This window comes from Megascapheus bottae, chromosome 10, assembly GCF_031878675.1.
Source record: "Megascapheus bottae isolate mThoBot1 chromosome 10, mThoBot2.hap1, whole genome shotgun sequence".
In the NCBI taxonomy this organism is placed as follows: Eukaryota; Metazoa; Chordata; class Mammalia; order Rodentia; family Geomyidae; genus Megascapheus; species Megascapheus bottae.
The window spans coordinates 11,536,335-11,561,034 of record NC_143518.1 but is presented as its reverse complement, the minus strand read 5'-3'; the positions used below and the strand labels follow the sequence as shown (position 1 = coordinate 11,561,034).

The following is a 24,700-nucleotide window of genomic DNA, read 5'->3' as shown; positions in this document are numbered from 1 at the left end:
GCGGAATCGTTCCTGACAGCTGGGGGCCGGAAGGCGTGGCCAAAGCCGCCCCAAAAGTCTACCCACGCTGCTGAGCACCACCATGTACCGGGCACTCCGCCTTCTCGCGCGGTCGAGTCGCCTCCTGCGGGCTCCAGCCTCAACTCCTGCCACCAGCCGGGGTGGCGAGGCCCTCCTCCCGCTGTGGGCGCCGAACGCCGCTCGAATGGTGAGCGTCGGCCGTGGGTCTCCGGCCTTCCTCCGCGGTGACCTTGGTCCTCCTCGGGTCGGCCCGGCCCGGAGGCCCCGCGGGCCGGCGGAGGGTGTCCCAGGCGTCCCGCCCGGCCGGGCTCTGGGCTCTGCGCCCGCACCGGCGCCTGGGGAGCGACCGGCACGGCTGCGCTCCTCCGCATCGCCCACCACCAGCCCGGCTGGGGCTGCCTCAGCCGCGCTCCCCGACGTGCCCCTGCCCTCGCGAAGGCCCCGTCTCCACCCTGGGGCGCTGGCTGCCCCGGGAAAACGCGGGGGGGGGGATGTGTCGTGCGGGAGGAGAGGGACTGGCCTCAGAACCGGGCCTTCAGATGTGGGGGGTCCCACCATGTCCAGACTTAAACAGCTCTCAGGCCCTGGAGAAAGCGGATAGATCTTAGAAACGTTTGTTCGACTCCTTTCCAGGTTGTTAGGTTGAAGTTGTGGGGGGAATGGGGGGCAGCAAACCCTGAAATCCGTCAACACGGGGCAGTGCTCTGGAGTGTGCTTGGCACTTGGTAGGACCTGACCAGCTGAGTCAGGACTTAGCTGAGGAATGTGAAGGGCCCCGTTCAAAGTATGATCTGATCTCTTCGTTCAATCCTGTTGCTAAGTTTTGGAGCTTTACCTGCGGGAATCCAGGGTCTATAAAGTATTATGTATGGATGGCACTGAAGGAAGTGTTTGAAGACTTAATACTTTGGGAGTTCTTCACCGGTAATCCAAGCATAACTTGTGGTTTGCAGTCTGAGATGTGAGTTCAAATCCTGTCCTGCCATCCAAATCATGTTGAGACACTGGGCCACATGGTCTTTGTGTCTGGGTTTCTTCAAGTGAAAGCTCAGCAAGTTGTGCCAAAGGGATACTTTGTACCAAGGGTTAATTCAATATGCTCCTCCATTTGGCTGTATCAGAGGGGAGAGATGTTTTGTGGGTAATAATCATTCATGGTAGGAGAACTGCAGAGTGCAGGACAATGTTATGTATTCCTGGAACTTAATGCTAGTGTGTGTGTGTGTCCACATACTTTTATGTGTGTATTAGGGATTGGACCACAGGATGTCAGCACATTTTATTGTTTATGCATGTATATATGCTTAAATACAGTAATGGTCTTTTTATACAACCGAAGAGGCTTTACAACACAATGGCATCTATAACCCCTTTTCTGGTCTCAGGAGAAAAGGCACAACACTCAATTTTCCCTGTATGTGGACTGTTTACTAAAACAGTATTACTTAGCTAGGATTGCTTAATCCTTTGAACCATTTAGTTGTATTTACTCCATTGTTAATGCAAGCTGTAGGTATTGAAGATCTGAATATTTCTCTGAAGTCTCTTAAAACTTACATGTAAATTGCAAGTTTGTGTTTTACTTTACTTTTTAAGATATTAGAAAATAATTGGTTTATTAGGATAAATCAGTGTCCTTCTTAGAACCCTGAGAAGGTTAAGAACTGACCTAGCCCATCTTCCCTTGCCGGTGCTGCACTCTAATTTAGTAACTTGTGGAGTTACTGTCACAGTGTGTCACAAAGCTCGTAAGATGGGATTGATACCAGGTTTCTTCTCCCACTCTAACAGTGTGTTATCCTTGTCTTTAGGCAAGCCAAAATTCCTTCCGTATAGAATATGATACCTTTGGTGAACTGAAGGTGCCAAATGATAAGTATTACGGCGCTCAGACTGTACGATCTACAATGAACTTTAAGATTGGAGGTGTGACAGAGCGCATGCCAGTAAGTGCATTTTGTGTCCACAGTGGCTTATTTTTGGATGAGTGATTGTAAGATGCAGCTTGTCTTCAGAGATGTTGAAATGTGAAGAGATGCTCCCAAAAGGAGCTGAGTCGCAATGAACGAAATAGTCACTACAGGCATGGAGAAAGGCTTGTACGCCTAGAAGTAACCAGCCTTCACGTGGTGAGATAGTTTACTAGTCATCTTCTCAGTATACTTTTTTATTCTAAATAATTTTTTTTTCCTGTCCTGGGGCTTGAACTCAAGGCCTGGACACTGTCCTTGGACACTTTTTGCTCAAAGCTAGTGGCCTGCCACTTGAGCCACAGCACCACTTCTGGCTTTTTCTTTGTATGTGGTACCAAGGAATTGAACCCAGGGCTTTCTGCATGCTAGGCCAGCAGTCTACCATTAAGCTAAACTCCTGACCCTATTCTAAATAATTTTAACTTCCACATTTTAGCTTATTTATAAAGCAACCAGCTTTATGACAAACAGCTAAATCATAGAAGAAAGTCTCTTTGTCACTGGTGTGTATTGAGTGCTTGAGGATGAGGTTAGCATAGGGTCTGACTATTTGTTTAGGTAGCAAAGAGTGTCAGAACTGATCCAAACTACTCTCCTGGGATTTAGGAGGTCAGTCAGCTCCAGCAGACATTGCAAAAGTGAATGTGGCTCATGTTTTGACAGCCAGTGTATGGCTCTGAGGGTGCATGGTTGATGTCTGCCACTGTTCCAGACACAGGGCAGCCTTCTCATCACACGTCTGTGAAAGGTAGAGGGACACTTGGAAGGCCAACTTAGTTACATTTGACTTCATCTCTATTCATTTCCTGAGCTTTATTAATGTGAAACAGGCATCATGGACTCTGAACTCTACTGTGATTAATCTTACCCTTTTGTTCCTGAGGTCCAAAGGAAAACAAAACCAATATATCACCTACAGGTAATGAGATTGTGACTATCTAATATGAATTAAAGAACACACTTTCACTTATGAAAAAAATGGAGAAAGTCATGACTTTTCTCCCCAGTGATCTTCTAAGCTCCCTCATTTTAGTGATGTTTATTGAAAGTGTGACCCTTTTTCATTTTTATGAGTCTGTAATCATTCTGTTCAGGTAGACGGCTGAGTAGCTGGGATTTTTGGGATTGGGGGAGGGACAGTTTGGGGGCTTAAAAGTCTTCCTTCTTACTTAACTTGCTTGCTTCAGTGTGGTGCTCTACTACTTGAGCTATGCCTCTAGCCCTATATTTTTTTCTGTTTAATTGAAGGTGGACTTTTCTACTTAGGCTGGCTTTGAACCTTGAAACTCCAGATCTCAGTCTTCTTAGAGGCTGGGATTACAGACATGACCCCAGTGCCCAGCTTAATTTTTTTTCCAGTCCTAGGGACTGAACTCAAGGCCTGAGCACTGTCCTTGGGCTTTCCCTCAAGACTACTGCTCTACCAGTTGAGCCACAGCATCACTTCCAGCTTTTTCTATGTATATGGTACTGAGGAATTGAACCTGGGTCTTCATGCATGCTAGGCAAGCACACTATCACTAGGCCAAACTCCTGGCCCCAGCTCAGTTTTGATTGACATTGTTTATGGCTTTGCTGGTAATCCAACCCCTTGTCATAGTATTTGTTTCTGTCTAAATTTAAATTCTTATTTGTTTTCATGTTTTAAACTTAAGTTTCTATCCTGTGAATCATTTGCCTCCATTTCATTTTAGTAAAATATTAAAAAAATTATTTACTTAAAATTCAAAATAACTTTGTTCTCTCCTATTCCTTTTGCCCTTCAACTTACTGTGTGTCATATTTTTTATTTTCCCTGTTTTACCCAAGGATTGCAACTGTTTTATGAATTACTTTTTTTTTTTTGCATGCCCCCTCCTCCCCCTCTATTTTAAGGCTTGAATTCAGGATGTGGACACTGTCCCTGAACTTTTTTCCTCCACTTCTGGCTTTTTCGTGGGTCATTAGAGAAGAGAAACTCATGAATATCCTGCTTGAGCTGGCTTTGAACTTTGATTTTCAGAACTTTGCCCCTTGAATAATTAGGATTATAGGCATGAGCCAGTGGTATCTGTCTTTTCCCTTGGCTTTTTGTTCATTCAGAGTCAGTTTGGAATCTGTGCCATAATCTATATTATTAATTTGGATATAAATACATGGACAGGAATAGCTTTGTCTGACAAAAAAAAGTTTGATTATTTCATTGAAATCTCATTAAAAGTTATTTGATTTATCCCTTGATGTTTAGTGAAGTGATTTGGATTAGAAAATGAAAAGATTTGACTACTAATAAATGAAAACATGGTCTTGTTTCATGTGTTAGTTATCAACTTATTAAAAATTTTCATACCTGTAATCCTCGTTACTCAGAAGACACTGTCTCCAAAATAGCCAGGGAAAATCTAGGCTGCATATGTGGTGCATATGGCAGAGTGTCAGCCCTGAGAGCAAGCCAAGCAAATGTGAGGCCCCGAGTTCACATACTGATGGTGACAAAAACAAATAAAACTCATCCTAACTAGAATTATTGCTTTTCTACTTTAGGGTGAAATGGTATCTGTTCTCAATAACTACATAAGTAGCAGTTAAATTTGTCTTTTTTTTGTGACAGAGACTCTATCCTCTTACTTCAGACTTCTAAGTGCTAAGGTTATAAGTGTGTGCTATCATGATTGGCTTTAGCTTTTACTGCTTTGATTTTAAGAGGACAATGTTATAATGCAGCTTGGGATTCAAAGAAGTGTAGTGGTTTTTGTTGGGAAATGCTTGTTACCATTTGTTATTAATATCTATTGTATAAAATAAGTATAGTGCTCTTACTGTTGTAGGTTTCACATCTACATAAAATTATAAACTTTCATACTTAGTTAAAACTGCAAGTTTGAGATGTTTTCTGATTGATTTTAGATCCCTGTTATTAAAGCTTTTGGTATCCTGAAGCGAGCAGCAGCTGAAGTAAACCAGGATTATGGTCTTGATGCAAAGATTGCTAATGCAATCATGAAGGCAGCAGATGAGGTAGGAGATGATAAGCAACCCCCGTCTTCCACAGGGTGGTCTTGAGCTGTCAGGAGGAAGGAGGCTCTGTGATGCTTGGCTTAATAAATTTTAAGGTATGATGGCAGTTTCTTTTGGTGAGGATATCAGCATGTTGACATAACAATAAAAATTCTGAATTATTTTACATCTGTTTAAGCTTTTTGAATTTCCTTGTTAATATTCTGACCTAGGAAAGATTTTGAAGACATTATTTGAACTTTAAAATAGATTTCTTATTTTATGAATAAGATTCCTTTTAAAACTAGTTGATTATTTAATAATGATGTGATATCAAGTATAAAACTTCACCACTTTAAAATAATGCCTTAAGTAACTAATCAGACTTCAAAAACTGTATGTTCATTGTACGAAATGAGACATAACATTTTGATTATTTTGATCATTTTTACTTACTTTCTGCTCTCCTCTTGGTCATCCCCCCACTGGTTCTCTTTTTCTTCTCAAATAGTCCTTCTATTTTCATGCCTTTAAAAGAAAACCCTAGATTTTGCATATGAGAAAAAAAACATGAAATGTTTATTTTTTCTGAGTTTATTTCACTTAATGTGATAATCTCTAATTTCATTTGTTTCCCCAAGAAATGACATAGTTCCTTTATTGTGTCTAAATAAGATTCTATTGTGTACATGTTCCACAGTGCCTTTATCCATTCATCTACTAGTAGATACTTAAACTGATTCCATAACTTGACAATTGTAAATAGTACTGCAGTATGCATGGGTGTGCAGAAATCTCTGTGTGATGGTAATTTACACTCCTCTGGGGGTCTATACTCTGGAATGGTATAGCAGGATCATAGGTTTGTTGTTAGGTTTTTGAGGAACCTCCATACTGATTTCCATGGGGGCTAAGTGGGTTTATACTCTATCCACTATGTGAAGGAGTCTACTATTCCATTCTGTAAGTCCACTTCTGCATTTGTTTTTTGTCTTACTCTCCATTTGCCTGGGGTGAGATTGCATTTCAGTGTAGTTTTGATTTTTATTCCCCTGATGCCTAAAGATATCAGATAATTTTTCTTGCATATGTTAATTGTACTTCATTGAGAACTGTTCTTCCACTATGTAAAATAATAAAGGAAAACTAGACATAACTGATGCTTGTAATAAGTTGTAGTTAGATTAGTTGTACTGTGAATCATTAAAGATTAGGTTTTTTTTAACAATTATAACGTGAAGCGTATCATGTGAAAATAAGGAAGTTTGCCAAATTATGAATCCATGATCCTAATTTTGTTTGGGAAAATAAAATGAACAGAATGTATGTTTTTATATACATATACACACACACACACACACACACACATTCATACATACATACTAAAATCCACAGATGCTCAAGTCATTTGTATGAAATTGGTATTATTGTTGCACAAAACCTATGCACATCTTCATGGTAAATCATCTCCAGTTTACTTACATCACCTTTTTAATGCAAGGGAAACATTATGCAAAAATTATACTATATTGCTTAGGGCGTGATGGCAAGAGACACAAGTCGGTTAGTTTGAATATAGATTTTTCTTTTTGAATATTTTTATCTTGTGGCTGGTTGAATCTATGAAGGTGGACCCCACAGATACTGAGCATACATGCATACATGGCTATATGCACACAATAGGTATGTGCACACATACCCATTGCATGGGATGGATATTAGAGGGAGATACCAGCAAGCTAAAAGTTGTGATTATTTATTTTTGTTTTTTCTTTCTTTTTTTTATTGTTGGGGTAATGTATAGAGGGATTGCTGTTATGTTTGTCAGGTAGAAGGTGTATTACTTCTCACACATTGATACCCCTTCTCATGTTTTGTCTCCATTTCCCTCCTCCCACTCCCTCCCAATTATCTTGTTTTATGCCCTTCTGTTTCCTATTTCAAATAGGCAAATAAACATATATAAAGTTGTAATTATTTTTGTTCAGCTCTTAAATGTTTTTCTGTATCAATTTTTATATGATTAGAAAAGTTTTGAAAAGCTTTTAAAAGGAACCAAGGTAACATTTGTCAAGTGCATTCTGACTTTTGAATCTAAAATCACTATAAAAATGAAATTAGGTCTTTTAAAAAGTGTATAGTCACAAACTAGTACATGAATTGAGTTTATATAAACATAACAAGTCAAGTCTAGGCAGTCAGTGCCTGTTCCTAGATTTGGCAGTTGTTACCCATTGGGCATCTGTGCAGTGAAGGTGTTATTTGTGAATTTAAGTCCCTAGTTCATTTTTATGCTCGCTGTGATGGGAAAGATCATCTGTTTAATATTTCAGCTGAGTACTAGCAATAAATATATGTGAGAACTTAAGGTATTTTCCAGTCTTAACAGGTGGTCTTCTATTTAGAGAAAGCAATTGAGAAAAAGAACAATGATTTTGCCTATGTTTTTATTAAAGCCAGTGATGATTATGCCATTTGAATAGATAATCTGTCATGTTGCAAAGTGTTCTGGCTGTGAAATATGAAGCTTCAGTTAGACTTGTTGGACTGTGGCTTTTAACTCTAGAACCAGTAGCAGGTCAGTTAGTGTGTGGAAACAAGGAGTCTTCTAAATATAGTTTGTGAATGATTTTAACTTAATCATGGTAACTACAGTAGCTAAATGGGAACACTGAGTGTATCTTGTTTCAAAAATACTCATTTTTACTATTTTTTTTTCCCTGCAGGTAGCTGAAGGTAAATTAAATGATCATTTTCCTCTTGTGGTATGGCAGACTGGATCAGGGACCCAGACAAACATGAATGTAAATGAGGTCATTAGCAATAGAGCAATAGAAATGTTAGGAGGTGAACTTGGCAGCAAGAATCCCGTGCATCCCAATGATCATGTTAATAAAAGCCAGGTAGGTATATGCTCTCTCCTCCTTGCATTACGAATTACCCGTGTTCATATGAGTATGTGGTCCCAAGGCTATCCTCCCAGCCAAAACGACACCTGTAACAAGGGGAATTCTTCAGCTAATATATTTTTTGCAAAGAATCATTGATAAAGATGTCTTCTAGGATATATAACTTCAGTGTATATGTATATTTTTATTGTTTCATTTAAAAAGTTTTTTTTGAAATATTAGACATGTAATAAAAAATGCAAAGGTAGATTAGACTTCAGCTTTCTTAATGTTAGTATCCTACATAACTGTAGTTCATTTGTCAAAACTAAGAAATTAATAGACGAGCAACAGACGTTTTTAGAATTTCATCAATTTTTCATTGATGCTCCTTTATTCTTCCAGGACTAAGTCCAAGCTGCATATTAATTTAGTCACTGAATTTTCTTGTGAAGCCAGTAAATTGTCATGCTGGTAAAATGTATGCCACTTTTAAAAGTATCAGTGTTTGGAAAAAGTGATGTTACAGAAGTGCAGAATTTCTAGTGTGTCATGGTTTCTTGGTGTTTTGTCTCAGTCCCTTGAGACTCTATAGCAAAATAGTATTTGCCAGGACTTTTAGTCCACAGTAACGACCTTGACACTTTTTTTTTTTTTTTTTTTTTTTTGCCAGTCTTGGGCTTGAGCTCAGAGCCTGAGCACTGTTCTTGGACTTTCTCAAGGCTAGTGCTCTACCACTTGAGCCTCAGCACCACTTCCAGCTTTTTTTTTTTTTTTTATGTACGTGGTACCAAGGAATCGAATCCTGGTCTTTGTACATTCTAAGCAAGCACTCTGCCACTAGGCCAAACTCCCGGTCCAACCTTGACACTTTTGAAAGTAGTAGTCTTGTGTTTTATAGAATGTTCCTCAGATATGGTGGTCCAGACGTTTTCTCCTGATTAGATTGAGGGTTTATATTTTTTGTGAAAGACAAAAGTGAAAGACCTTCTCATTACTTTTGGTTAATTCACTCATGAAACTGACCAGAAGCACACAGGGATTTTGCAGCTGTGTGTGTGTGTGTGTGTGTGTGTGTGTGTGTGTGTGTGTGTGTGTGTTTGTGTTTGTGTGTGTTGCTGAACAAATTGCATGACTGATCAAAGCCCAGGTTGTTTAACCCTTTAAGCAAAGATAGGAATGAACTGTAACATCATGCACATGCAAGGCACTTGCAGTGTCCAGTGTGCCTCAGAGAGGTCTGAAGAAGATAATTAATGAGAAAGACCTTCCAGGGGGCAGAGAAGGAATGTTCAAAGACACAGGGAATTTAACTCAATGGAAGAGACAGTTGTTGCCAGATAAGTTTAACAAAGGACTCATTCGTTCTTTTGCTATTAAAACTACCTTTCGCTATTCTCTGTATGCAGGATTTCCTTCCTGTGGCTGCTGCATGTTTTCTTTTTTAATCCTCATTCTAAAAATAAAACTTTTATGAAAATTGAAAATAAAAAGTAAGAATAAATCAGTGAATGTGAATTAATGCACCTTCTATCTGGCAAATATAATGTAACCCTTCTATTAATTACAATAAAAATATATGAAAGAAAAAAGAATAAAAGGAAAGTTCATTGTATATTTTTAAAGTCTAGTACCTCCTATAAATATGAATTTACTCTTCACTTATTCTTTAGTCTAAAATGTACCTCAGAAGAGTGCATTGTATATAGTAGTCTGAGGGAATAAGGCGAAGCTATAAATGCCACGAAGTTGAATGCACTGAATGCACGTTGATTGTTGAGTTTAGGTTATCAGTGTGTTCAGTGTACTGTTTACTTTTGTAAATGGTCTGATATTTTCTATAACAAATATGTTCTGTACCTGTACCTCTATATTTTGTCATTTATAAGCAAGCAGATGTCATCAATATTGCATTCATTATACTTGGTTATAATATGAAATATATTAAAGATATATAATATAGTCTAAGTACATTCCATATGGAAACCTGGTTGCTGTTTATTTGCCCTAAAGAGACCAAATAGCTACATATAACGTACTATATAACTATAACGTACATAAACTCTGAGTTCTGAATAGTCATTTTAGCGAGTCTTTCAGATTCTCATTTGTTTTCTTTTGCCTTTGGCTTAACATTTGGTTCTTCGTTTGGACCTTCTTCCACAGAGCTCCAATGACACATTCCCCACAGCCATGCACATTGCTGCTGCAGTAGAAGTTCATGAAGTGCTGCTGCCTGGACTCCAGAAGCTCCATGATGCTCTTAGCGCAAAGTCCAAAGAGTTTTCAGAAATCATCAAAATCGGGCGTACTCACACCCAGGATGCTGTTCCACTTACCCTGGGGCAGGTATAGGAATCGGACTCTTTTTGTTCACTTTGCCTGTAGAATCAGTATTTTAACCTCAAAATTTCTTGCTTGAAAATGCCAAGTTTGGAAAATACATTTAGTGCCAGGTAGAGTTCCTTATTAACCAGCCAGTAGCATTCTATTTATTAATGACATCTACTTAAGGCAGGAATAGTGTGCATTGACAGTGGGTCAGTGCTAGGCTGCACAGGTTCAGGTCTTTGCTTTGCTATATACAAGTTATATAACCTTGGAACATGATTTGATGTTTGTGTGCCTCCGGAGCTGTAAAATAAAGAAAATACCATGTCTTTCATAAAATATCTGTGAAACCATGCTCGGACATAGGAAGTACCTGTTAGCATTAGCTATCGTAATCACCCTCAGCAATGGTTTCTTCATGTCTCTCTAACTGAAATTAGGTTATTTAATTAAATTCACCTTTAAAGTAATTAAACAAGATAGATTTTATTCTGTGTAATTATTTTGACCATGTGTAGAACTATTACTCTCTAAATAATTGCTATTACTCTAAAGTAATAATTGATATTACTGCTGTAAAAGAGATATTGTTCTCCAAGATACCAGAAACCATTCTGGATTTTTTTTTCATGGTACTGGAATTTGGTTACAAGGCTTAGTGCTTGCTATACTATACAACTTGAGCTTTTTTGCCTGTTGTGATCTGGACTGTTCTTTCTATTTGCACTTCTTAAGTAGCTGGGATGATAGGAACCACTGCCATACCTAGTTGGGTTTTTGTTGTTGTTCTTTTTGATTGATTGAGATGGAGTCTTGTAAACTTTCTGCCAAGGCTGGCCTCAGACTTCAATCCTTCCCAATCTCAGATCGGGTGGAGTCTGAGCCATTGCACCCAGCTCCAGAAAGTGCTTCTGTATTTCTTTGTCACACCTTAAGGATATTTAACAGTTTGTATTGCAAAGGGAAAAATAAAAGTGAATCAACTTTGTCTCAGTTCACATGCCAGCCTGGAAAGTGGAATTACACAAATCAAGAGGTGGATATACACGCTCAAATGACAGTTACCCAGTTTTATACAACAGTGAAGCACGGATGACAACAGCTTACTAATTCTCATTGTGATTTTGTATAGATGATATCTAACAATGAAGAAAACTTGATCATTTATCTTCATTTAATTATAGACAGAATGAGGAAAATTCAAAATACAAATGCTAGATTTTAGGCTAAATTAAAATACAAGTGGTAGATTAAATGAGACTCACTGGACTAACAGTGTTTAAGACTTTCCTTGATTTCTCTCTGCATCACTGGCTCTTAGTACTGTTCATATTTTTAAAGGAGTAATATTATTATTTGCCACTATTGTTCCCTGTGATTTCTGTGTTAGCATTCATTTGCGCTAGGCCTTAGCTTGTCAGAAAATCATCCTTCTACGTACTATGATAGAAAATTCTGTTCTTCTGTTTGACTTTATTGAAAACATTTATGCTTATTGATATATATATATATATATATTTTTTTTTTGCCAGTCCTGGGCTTGAGCTCAGGGTCTGAGCACTGTCCTTGGACTTTCTCATGGCTAGAGCTCTATCACTTGAGCCTCAGCACCATTTCTGTTTTTTTCCTATGTATGTGGTACCGAGGAATCGAACCTGGGTCTTCGTGCATGCTAGGCAAGCACTCTACCACTAGGCCAAACTCTCAGCCCTCATTTATGCTTATTTGCTGCAAATATATTTTGCCAGTTAAAGTATATTCTGGAAGACAAATGGATGAAGTTGGTGTGTGGATATGAAACTGTCTACAGGAACTTTTGAGATGTTTTCTTGAGAGCAGTGAAATACTAATCAGCATTTTCAAGCAGGGAAAAATTTTGTATATAATCATATCTTAAGTTACCCAGCTAGTTAAGTCTTGCCTTTAAGTTATGACGGTTTATGCCTTTTGCTCCTGCATAATTATTAACAAAGGGCCCTTGCCAAATTGAAAATATGATAGCTTGTATGCTGTATTTAATTTACCATGACATAGTTTGGGAAGTAGTATGTCATTATAGCAGAAATGAAAAGCTCTAGACATATTCCACTGTGATTTCTTATACTGTCAAGTGAGTCACTTAAGCTTTTCATGTCCCTGGAGTCTCCTTATATCTTCTCTCTAGTGTGAAAGTGAAATTGTGTGGAGAAGCCTTCTGTGTTTGTAATTTCTTTGGAGGTTATTCTTTCTCAAAGTTATCTGGATATATCAGATACAAAGGGAAATTGCTTCAGTTGATTTAGTATGTTGCAAATAAAACAGAATGAAATTATTCTTTCATAAAGTTTATTTAGTATGTTGTTTCTTTCTGATTAAAGAGTAAATTATAATCAAACTGCATATTTTTAGTTATATTGTCACACCTTTAGGTTTCTACATCCTTGTATTTTCTCATCATACAGACTGATATAGTCTACTTGAGTAACTTATTATTTATTATCTGAAATGTGGGTAAGGGTGCTGTGTGTGTGCATGCTCATGTGCACGCTTTTGTGTGCAGATACTATGGCTTAAACTCAGGGGTTTAGCTTTTTTGCTCAAGGCTAGTGCTCTGTCACAGCTCTATTGCTGGTTTTTTGGTGGCTAATTGGAGATTAAAGTTTCACAGACCTTCCTTCCTGAGCTAACTTACAACCCCTATATTCAGATCTCAGCTTCCTGAGTAGCTAGGATTACAGGCAGGAACAAGACCCATTGATGCCTGGCTTGTAAAGTGTATTTTTTTTAACCTTAAATGCCACTAGAGTACCTTGTAATTCATTAGGAGGCTTATTCTCCCTTCAATTTTCTTCTCTTGACAGGAATTCAGTGGGTATGTTCAACAAGTGCAGTATGCAATGGCAAGAATTAAAGCCGCCATGCCAAGGATCTATGAGCTGGCAGCCGGGGGCACTGCTGTAGGTACAGGTTTAAATACTAGAATCGGCTTTGCAGAAAAGGTTGCTGCAAAAGTGGCTGCGCTCACAGGTTAGTGATCTCGAATTTCTACTCTTTTTCAGGGCATTCTTTTATAGATTTTCCTGAATGTTTCTGCTTTGGATTCTGCAGTTCAGAAATATGCCCGAGTTAAGGTTGAGCCTTTTACTTTCTAAAGATTGTCCTTGCAGGAGTTCATACCATAGGCAGTTAACATTTACCTGTGTTAGCTTTGTTATTTGTTGGGTAGTATTCAACTATTTTTGTATAAAGCCATTTTGAAGTATAATTTTCAAAATAAGTAGAAACAGCAGACTACTGGGAAAGTTCTTGAATGATATTTTGTAAAATGGCTTAATTTTTTTCTTCCAGTTATCATGTTGTGATATGTATTTGTATTAATAACTTAAAATCTTGTCATTCCCTTAGAATGAGATAATTATGCAATACATATTACAGCTTTCTAGATCATTTGTTAAAATCACCTTTTAATAGAAAAAGGTTATTTCCTAGAGTTTAAAATATGAAGGCTTAACATTTTTCAGACATGAGAGAGTAACAGCCTAGGTCATGTTAGGTCCCCAGTCCCTCAGGCTTTTTTGGTCCCTGGCTAGAGGAAAGAACGGAGCTGAGTAAAGTGGACAGAGAAATTAGAAACAAATGGACAATAACAACAACAAAAAAGCCCCAAAACCCAAAGCGAAAACAAATGTACCAGAATAAAGTTGTGGACTAAAGCAGAGTGAAGGATATACACTCTTGCATCTGCTTGAATAGGATGATTATTTTGCTTCATATCTATCTAGCTATATATATGTATATGTATGTGGTTATTATTTCATCTTTTTAAATGTGCTACTGTCATACTCCACAGTCCTTTGGGACTTCTTAAAGAAAAATAGACAAAGTGTGAGCCTTAAAATAAGTATGTTGTTTTGGTCTGAAGTAGAATTGTGCGTGTGTTGGGGAGTGTATACTTAGTAGTTACATCCAGGGCCTGGCACATGCTAGGCAAGGGCACTGCCCCTGAGCTGGCTTCTCTACTGGAATGTTTAACTGTTTAACTGTTCTACTGGAACTTGTACTAGAGCTATTTAACTTGCTGAAAATACTTATGTTTTTCTTTTCTTCAGGCTTGCCTTTTGTCACTGCTCCAAATAAATTTGAAGCTCTGGCTGCTCATGATGCTCTGGTGGAGCTCAGCGGAGCCATGAATACTACGGCCTGCAGCCTGATGAAGATAGCGAATGACATTCGTTTTCTGGGTTCTGGTCCTCGCTCTGGCCTGGGAGAACTGATCCTGCCTGAAAATGAACCTGGGAGCAGCATCATGCCAGGTAATCTCCTAACTAGTGAACGTTGGAACCGGTCTCAACCCCAGGCATTTTCAACTTTGACACAAGTATAATTTTATTACTCCTGAAATCAGTTGTGCGTGGGAGGCAGGCTTGCTCAGAATGTCTCTTGGCCGCTGTGTATCAGGACTTTAGAAACATCACCTAGAAAGGGAGGAAAAAGAACCTGAATGAATAGCATATATTCTGATTCCTACAACAGCAAGTACTCTGTTCTGTTCTCCATAGTCCATTGCCAGGAGAATTCTAGAATAGCCTGTTAAAGTGATGAGCATGGGTTGTAAACAAGAAACAGGCCATAGCAGACTCCACCTGTTTCATTGTCATCAATGGGTTCTAGAGCTGTTAGGTAAGGGTAGTGATTCTGACACTGGACTCTGGATTGCAGCAAGTCGTGTGATAGTCAGTGTATGGAATGGTGGGGTGTGGGGAGATGGTGAACAGTGACATTTAATGACTAATGGGGTAACTTTAGCATGGAGATAGCAAGCTGAAGGGCTCTACCCATGTAACACTGTACACGGCCTGAAGATGAAGACCGAGAATGTGATCTTATCTTGATAGCAGGTAATAAAGTGAAGCTGTCATTATATCAGATGATGGCGCTATATCACAAGGACCTCAACCAACAAAGTAGTTTAACAGTGACAAAAAGAATTTATAAAAAAAAATAGTATTCACTGTACAGGTATAGAACAAAATAGTTCTTTTAAGTACATCTTGTTGAAAATGGGTTTACTTGCTTGCAAATCCAAAGTTATTGCCTGCAAATAAAGAATGGAGAATCACACACACAAAAAGAAGTCCTCTTTCCACTGTTGACCTTGTACTTATCAGAGTAATCTGCCATGTTTGCTTCAAATGTGAGCTTGCCAGAGTGTTGCGGGGGTGGTTGAGTTGTAGATACTGGTGTGGTAATGGGAGAGTACTAGCTTGACAGGAAGCCTCTCAAGTATTGGTGAGATGTCTCACTTAAGTGTTTGCATGGCAGTTGGTGCTTCTGTTATTTACTCCTTATCTATTTAGATTGCCAGCTCTTTCCCTAGCCACTGATCTCTGGGAATTGGGGGAATTTAGAGTCTTACTGATTGTTCTCTGGCTGCATAAATGTTTATAAAATGAACGAAAACCACGAAGGCTGAGAACTGTATGTAATACATGTGTTCAAGGCTTGTTGTTAGCTATTGAATGATTTCTTTCGTGGCTACTCATCCCCTTTTCCTTGGATATGTTTCATTGAACTGGCTGGCCTTTATTTTATGTCTTCCTTTCTTTAATGACATTAGGTGTTCTGCTTTTGATGATTTGACTGAACATATAATCTCACGGGTGTATTTGATGTGATTCTGTCTCTGGTTTTTTTGAAGGCAAGGTGAATCCAACTCAGTGCGAAGCTATGACCATGGTTGCAGCCCAGGTTATGGGGAACCATGTTGCCGTCACCGTAGGAGGCAGCAATGGGCATTTTGAGCTGAATGTTTTCAAGCCCATGATGGTAAGCTTCAGATGTGCTTTTTAATAGTTTTTTTGATGAAAGGTTTATTGACACAGGTCATTGGGTAAGCACTTACTGATGCTAGAGAAATAACCTAAATATTAGGAATATGAATTGATAGCTTTCAAAGCTTAAGTGACATGTTGATTTTTTTATTTTTCAAATTGGACGAATCTCCATTCAGTTGTGGAAGTTGGATATAAATTTTTTCTTTGTCTCTTACTGCTGGGGACGCCAGTAACCCAGAAACAGGTACAGATCCCCTCAGTTAAAACCTAAACACAGGGGCTGGGAGTTTGGCCTAGTGGTAGAGTGCTTCTCTAGCATGCATGAAGACCCAGGTTTGATTCCTTATCATATACATAGAAAAAAGCTGGGGGGCAGGAGTTTAGCCTAGTAGTATAGTGCTTGCCTAGCATGCACAAAGACTCTGGTTCCATTCCTTGGTACCACATAAATAGAAAAAAGCTGGAAGTGGTGCTGAGGCTCAAGTGGTAGAGCTCTAGCCTTGAGAAAGCCCAAGGACAGTGCTCATGCCCTAAGCTCAAGCCCAGGACTGGCAAAAAAAAGAAAAAAGAAAAAAGCTGGAAGTAGTGCTGTGGCTCAAGTGGTAGAGCTCTAGCCTTGAGAAAACCTGAGGTTAGTGCTCAGGCCCTGAATTCAAGCCCCAGGACTGAAAACAACAACAACAAAAATAACTAACACAAAAAGCCCAAAACACCAAGCTTCATCAGTAAATGGCCCTAACTCTGAGTGCAAATATTGATTATATTGCCAAATGTGGTATCCTCTGACCTTGACCTCCAGAGCTAAGCTAAGTTGTAGCTGGGATTGTCCCAAGGGTACCCTTTTTCCTTCCGTGAACTAATCTTTGGGATTGCCTCATGCTCTTTCACACTTGACAGTCTACCTCCCATTAACTGCTGAGGTGAACCTTCTACCCCACGATGCCACAGGAGGTTGTCCTTCTCCACAGGGGACACTCAGCCCACCCCAAACAGATGAGCCTGTCATGGTGCAGGTGTCCAATGGACTTTATTCCCATGTTGCCTCTGGGTCTTTGTGTCACTGACTGTGGCTTCTGCTGTAGTTCGGTGAGGCCCAGGGACAGGTCCTAATTGTAACCTACCTTGCTTCCCAGAACACCACCAACCACTGCCCACACAGAAACTAAAACTTCTGGTCAACTGTGACTAGGAGGCAGATTCTGGGCTCAGTATTACTTTGTAATGTTATTGATGTTCAATAATTTTTAAAAATCCGTAACATACCTTTTAAAAAAACAAAACATACATCCCCTATAACTCTGTCTCCTGCTTCCCCTAAGTTTAGATGAAAAAAAATTGTTTTGGTTCTTCTTTGGTCTCACTGTACTGCCAATAGTCTCACCTAAGCCCTTGTACTATACTATGCTTTTGTTGCTCATATCCTTCTATAAACTCTTCATTCTTCCTTTAGGACATCTGATACTGACTTTCTCTCACTGAGACATTGTTCATCTTGTTTTCTTTAACACTTCATCCCTGCTTCTCTCCTCCCCTCCTCCCTCACATTGCTGTTGTCTTCTACTTGCTTTGGAAACACTGGTTCCACCTACACTGTTCTTTTTTTTCTTCTTTGCAAAGATGGAGCAAGAGGATGTCATCTTTCATTGTTTCCCTTACTTGAGATAATGAAGCTGTGTTATCAGTTCTTCTTTCATTTGTATAGTGTTCTGCCTAAAATTCTGTGGTATAAAGTCTGTGGTATTTTAATTTGATAGAATTATGCAGGTGACAAATAGTGAATTCACCAAATATTTATCGGCTGTTGCTCTATATAACACTGTATGGGTGTTCTCTATAGAACAGTTTATAAGACATTTTTTTCTTTCCCTTCATGGAATGTATGTTCTAGTGACAGATAAAAAAGACAGGCCAAAACAAAGTTCAGAAACATTTGCTTCCAGGTCATTATTCCAAATGACACCAGACACGTAGTATCTATAGATATATAACATTCCCTTATTGTTAAGAGTTTTCTTATTGTGGTTGGAAGAACTCTATCTTGTACCATCTTTGCCAGGATAAAGGAAAAAGAGCAGTTTGCTTTATTTTATTTTGCTTTTCCAGTCCTGGGGCTTGAACTCAGGGCCTGGGTACTGTCCTTTGTCTTTCTCAAGGCTAATAACACTCTACCATGTGAGTGACAGCCCCATATCTGGTTTTTCTGTGTATGTGATACAGAGGAATTGAATCCCAAGCTTCATGCAAACTAGGCAAGCACTCCACCACTAGATCACACTTCTGGCCCAAAAGAGCAGTTTTGATGGGCATATAATATTAACAGGTTATGTGGGAGAGTCAGAGCCAGTAAATTATAGCCTAAGAGGGACCAGGAAGAGAGGTGTGGAAGAAAAACAAATTTGCTTTAATAGGAAATAATCAACCTTTGTCTTACAATGAAGTCATTAGTTTTAACTTGCATCTTGATGTCCAGTGTCTTCTATTTGAAACCTTTGTTGGAAATTTAGTTCCCATATCCAGATGTTTTATGTCAACATATCTTACTACATATGGGAAATGTTACCCCCCCAAAATAATGTTCCTACACAACAATTGACTTTACTTAAACATCATGTGAAAAGTTAAAGTGATGATGCTGGAATATTGGTATATATTTTTTATTTTGTGATTCTTGATTCTCACAACGGAGGTAGCAGAAGTACACCAGTATACCCAGCATCTGTTGAGAAGCAGAGGGTCTTCCTTACGTTTGGCCCTTCTTGACCTTGAATCACAGTCCTGTCTATTCAGCAGTTGGGATTACAGGTGTAGCCTCTACATCTGGCACCCTGTTTGGGGGATTTTAACAGCAGTAGATTTATTTGACCAAAATCTAGGTTTATTTTCTTTTTTCTTCTTTCCTTCCTTTGGAGGGTCAGTGATCATTTTAGGCCATGAACTCAGTCACAAGGGCCTACTTGACTTGCTTGCTTGCTAGCTAAGCTAGTGTTTTACAACTTGAGCCCTGTGTTTTTGCTTTTTTTTTAATATATTTTTTATTGTAATTAATAGAAGGGTTACATGATATTTACCAAATAAATGGTGCATTAATTCCCATACGTTGATACCCTTTCACATGTCATGGTCCCCATTTCCCTTCCCTCCTCCCCCACCCCTCATCTTGTTTCCCCTGTTCCCTATCCAATTTCAGATAACCAAATACAAATATATCCGATATATCAGGTAACAAAGTGAGATAGTGTAACAATATGAGATAACCAAGGGACAGTAGAAGTGATGAGAGATAACATAGTACCTTAAGAACAACAATCATTAATTATATGGCTTATGTTTTACATCATTTTTTAAATGACAATTTTAACAAACAATTGTTCAAGGAGGGAATCTCTAATTACATTCTCTGGGACTTAGTATTTAGAACTTAATCAAAATTAGGCTAACGGTTTGTATGTCATAGAAACATATCAATTTATGAAATAAAACATTATGATTATAGAGTCATAGGTTTTTTTGTCTATATAGTTATGTTTGTATTTCCATTACCATGTCCATAGGTTTGGGTATGCAAATATTGAGTCCTCGCTCTTGTACACTTTGGATTTAATAACCGCATATTAAGGATACCATGCGCCTTTTGTTCCTTAGATCTTGACTTGTCTCACTCAGCATGATTTGCTCTAGATTCATCCACTTCCCTGCGAATGCCATTATTTTATCTTGTCTGTTGGCTATGTAGAATTCCATTGTGTATATATACCACATTTTTTTTTTTTTGATAAAGTCTTGTGAACTATCCTGCCTGGTCTGGCCTCAGACCTCAGTGTCTCTGTACAACCTTTGGAGTGTCTAGTATTATAGGCATGAACCACTGACACCCAGCCAAAGTAGATATAATTGAAGTAGAGTGAATAGAAAGCATTACTCCACCCTCCAACTGACAGTGAGCAGCTAGACCAAGCACTCAAGTGCCAGAGTATTTGTTTTGTTGATCACAGAAGCCTTGGTAGTCTTCAGAACTGGGAAGCCATCACTGCGCTGATTGTCTCAAGCGCACACTCTACCTTTGCTCTTCCTCCTGCATGGAAGATACTTCGTTCGTATTTTACAAACTTCTAGGTTTCCATAGTAATAAAATTACCCCTGAACTTGGAAGTAATATGTCATTGGGAAAGAAAAGAAAAAGGTTAGAGTTATTCATGTTTCTCTTTCTCTCACTTTGGTAGATAAAAAATGTGTTACACTCAGCCAGGCTGCTGGGCGATGCTGCCGTTTCCTTCACAGACAACTGCGTGGTGGGAATCCAGGCCAACACAGAGAGAATCAACAAGCTCATGAACGAGTCTCTAATGTTGGTGACAGCACTCAATCCTCACATAGGTATGGTTTCACAAAATAAGAATGCTACACAATTAGGCAATTTTCTAAAAAATCATAACACAAATTAGTTTTATTCCATTCAAGATTTTGAAATCAAGAAAAAGAATGTCATTTGGAATGTAAATTTGAATAGTTAAAATTTGAAGGGGCTGGGAGTTTGGACTAGTGGCAAAGTGCTTGCCTAGCATGCACGAAGACCTGGGTTCCATTCCTCAGTGCCACATACATAGAAAAAAGCCAGAAGTGGTGCTGAGGCTCAAGTGGTAGAGCTCTTGCCTTGAGAAAGTCCAAGGACAGTGCTCAGGTCCTGAGCTCTAACCCAGGACTGGCAAAAAAATAAAAATAAAATTTGAAGAGCACACTAGACCACTACTCACAGCAAGTTCCTTTTGGATCTTTTTGTAAAATGTCTTGACGCATTGGGAAGTGTATAGGAATGTGTACCATCCCATGTGTCATAGTTCATCTAGACACTTGACCCACTGTGCTCCATTCTCTTTGTGGTAATAGTACTCAGTAGTGTTGGTGGGGTCAGATGCTGAATGCTTGGTGCAAGCAGGAGGGAGAGGTGGTTTGGAAGTACTTGGTCGGTTGTGGCACTAGGTGGCACTCACCAGCTTGAAAACAGATGTGAGTCAAGTCATTTTCTGTCTTCTCTGGATGCTCTATAATACTGCAGTTTGCAATTTTATCCAATTCAGATATGTTATCATTTCAGAGAAAACATGTATGTGCGGTACTGCTTTTTTCCGTATTTTTTGTAATTAATAGGAGGGTTACATTATATTTGCCAGGTAGAAGGTACATTTCTTAACAATCATTGCTACCCCTTCTCATGTGTTTGACCCCATTTCCCTCCCCCATCCCCAGTACTGCTTTTAAGGAAAGGAAATAATATGTAAATATTTAGTGTAAAGCTTGGGCTTTTGTATTGCAAGACTTTTTCAGAATGGTAACTATTTCATTAAGTATAATCAAACACATAGACATAGATTGTGGCCTAATGGTATCTCCACTAATTAGGCTGTTTGGACTTTGGTCAGTTTTGAAGTATTCATTGCTGTTTGCTGTGAGGATGTGAATAATATTGTGATGTGTTAAAAAGACCAGTAGCTCCAGTCTTTCATTTTCTGTTTTAGAACAAATGGTGATCCAGCCATTTGGCATGACAATAAAACATTCCAGGGCTTACCATAATGGTTTAAGCCTATAATCTCATCTACTTGGGTGATAGAAGTAGGATTATGGTTTAAAGTCTGCCCAAGCACAAAGTAAAATAAGATCTTAACTTGAACAAACAAATTGGGTGTGGTAATTCATGCTTATAATCCTGACAACATGGGACTCGTAGGGAGTAAGGAGTCCAGCTCTGAGGCAAACATGTGAGACCCTTTCCAAAAAACAACTGAAAGCAAAAAGAACTAGGGATGTGGCTCAAGTGGTGGAGTGCATGCCTAGCAAGCAAGAAATTCTGAACTTAGCAAATACCTTTCCTTGCCCCAGAAAACTACACAAAGTATTGTGTAACCCTACATTTTCAGAGCTGATTTTATATTCTTGGCTTCTTATCAGCTGTAGTTTCAGTTCCACATGGAGCTCAGTTGATATTTTAGGTACTTCTGAACCCAATATGGTATCTAGTTTTTGGTGTAGTAAAAATGATATTTTGATTCATTTAAAATTCTGTATCCCATCATCCACCTGGAAAGTTACAGTGAGGACCCCAAAGATTTGTGGGAGAACTGTTTATCAGAACGTGTTGCTAAAACCTTAGCTCAAACTCCTGAAGCTGGGTGACTATAATCTTTTTTTTTTTGATTGATCATGTGGTTTCAACTCTGGGCCTGGGCACTGTCCCTGAGCTCTTCACTTTAAAGCTACTTTCTTACCTCTTGAGCCACAGCACCACTTCTGGTTTTCTAGTGATTAATTGGAGATAAGAGTCTTATGGACTTTCATGACTGGCTGGCTTTGAACCAGGATCCTCAGGTCTCAGCCTCCTGAGTAGCTAGGGTTTCAGGCATGAGCCACCAGTAACCAGCTGCATGACTAGTCTTTTGTGAGTTTAATATGAAGTGAAATGCACCTGGGGGTAGAGGGATGGGGGAGGGATGTGCAAACTCCAACTAGCTGGCTGCGCTTGAGCCTCTTGGCTTCCACATGGTAGGTTTTTGGTGTCCGCATGAAAGGACAGGCTGATGGTTAGGTGACTTGTAGAACTTGAGGCTGAAAGTGAGTAAGCGAATGCTAAGACTTAATAGCATCAGAGTGCAGAAGATGGTCAGACCCCAAGGGCATTCTTTCTGAGGTCACTCTGCTCATTAAAGGCCTTCTTCAACATGCCAGACAGCCCAATTTCAGTTCAGCAAAAGAACCAACTGTGCTCATGGCTTGTTGGACATATGGTTAATAATCACTACGTACAGATATGTAACACCTTGTTTTCCTATCATATTGCCCCAGCAGGCTTCTTTGTTTTGGTGGTGGTTCCGATGTTTTCAGTGCTTTGTGTTCACATTTCTTCATGGGCTTCCCTTCCCTCCCTCTCTTCTTTACATCCTTCCATATTTTGTCAAAATTGTGTATGTATTTTTTGTTAGTTCAGGCTGCCAAACCTAAAAATCCTGCCTCAGCCTCAGAGTTCTGAAATTACAGGTGTGCATCACCATCCTCATGTCGGAGGAGAGGCCAGGGATGGGGGCTGTTTCAGTGGAGAGTCCAGACGAGAAGGGCTTCAGGAGCAGCTCTGTAGCTGTTCCTCTCCCCAGAGCCTCTGCTGCTCAGTTTTGCAGTTTTGCTGCTGAGAGCTCTTCTCACCTCTCCTTAGCCATCCACACAGCTGCCAGTGGGACAGTGCTGTATGCTCCGCAGTTCTGGAATGCTGTGTGTGTGTGTGTGTGTGTGTGTGTGTGTGTGTGTGTGTGTGTGTGTGTGTGTGTGTGTGTGTGTGTGTGTGTGTGTGTGTGCGCGCGCGCGCGCGCGCGCTGGTCCTGGGGCTTGAACTCGGGGTATAAACTCTGTCCCTGAGCTTTTGTGCTCAAGGCTAACACTCTACTGCATGAACCACAGTTCCACTTCTGGCTTTTTTTTGTGGTTAATTGGAGATAAGAGTCTAATAGACTTTCCTGAACTGTAGTCTTCAGATCTCAGCCTCTTATGTAGGTAGCTAGGATTACAGGCATGAGTTGCCAGCTCCCAGTGCTTCCTTGGAAAAATAATCATTGCTGGTTAAACACATTGCTTGGAAAACATACCCAGATGTATATTCTTAGGTCTTGGTGCTATATTATCTTTTTTGATTTTCTTTTTGAAAGTACCTAATTTATTAAGCAGCTTCATTCTAGGAACAGATCTGTTGCCAAAAGTGGGATATGTTTGAAATCTGTGTCCCTTAAAGAATTAGAAGGTTTTATTCTATGTAAGAAATGACAGCTGTTGATATAATCATGTATATTTTTAAAAAACAAAGTATATAGGAGGCCTTTAACAGGTCAATGTCAAGTAAGCAGTGATGATTACCTTTGTTTAGAAAACCAGATTTCACTGTTAACCTTGCTGTTGTCTGTTTTGTCTTCAGGGTATGACAAGGCAGCAAAGATTGCCAAGACTGCACACAAAAATGGATCAACCTTAAAGGAAACGGCGATTGAGCTGGGCTATCTCACAGCAGAACAGTTTGAAGAGTGGGTGAAACCTAAGGACATGCTGGGTCCAAAATGAGTAAATTTATACTAAAAATAAACTTATGTAAAGTAAGAGACTGGACTCCTTATATTTCTTAAATAAAAATGGATATATTTGAAAGAAAACTGCTTTAGACTTGAAGTCTACTTAGCAGAGTAGTTTGATCAAAGTATAAACTCAGGATTTGTTGGGAGACTGACATAGGAAAATTCACTGTTCCAAGACCAGCTGTGGCAGAAAAATCCTCAAGACTCAATCTCAGTGGAGAAAGCTCCTTTCTAGATACAACAGCAATCAAGACTATTGCAAATACTAGCCAATAATAAAAAAGTGTAGAGGCCTGATTCAGTAAAGCCTTTGCCTTGCAAAGTACAAGGCCCTGAGTTCCAACCCAATACAGTCAATACTAAATAAATAAAAATCCCTGCAGGGGGTCTGGGAGTTTGACCTAGTGGTAGAATGCTTGCCTAGTATGCATGAAGATCCGGGTCTGATTCCTCGGTAGCACATACATAGAAAAAAGGTGGAAGTGGTGCTGAGGCTCAAGTGGTAGAGTTGTAGCCTTGAGAAAGCCCAAGGACAGTGCTCAGGCCCTGGGCTCAAGCCCAGGACTGACAAAAAACAAACAAACAAAAAACCT

At 39.3% G+C, this 24,700-nt stretch overlaps 1 protein-coding gene across 1 annotated transcript; it reads left to right on the top strand.

Moving 5' to 3' along the window:
• The first annotated feature begins 49 nt into the window (after positions 1-49).
• On the top strand, positions 50-24,134 carry Fh (fumarate hydratase). Its single transcript, XM_090340187.1, has 10 exons — positions 50-208; positions 1,833-1,967; positions 4,881-4,991; positions 7,697-7,873; positions 10,025-10,207; positions 13,030-13,195; positions 14,278-14,481; positions 15,867-15,994; positions 20,223-20,376; positions 23,954-24,134. Exons 1-10 carry the CDS (start codon positions 83-85, stop codon positions 24,094-24,096), a joined length of 1,527 nt encoding a protein of 508 aa, XP_090196313.1. The 5' UTR covers positions 50-82; the 3' UTR covers positions 24,097-24,134.
• Positions 24,135-24,700: the final 566 nt, after the last annotated feature.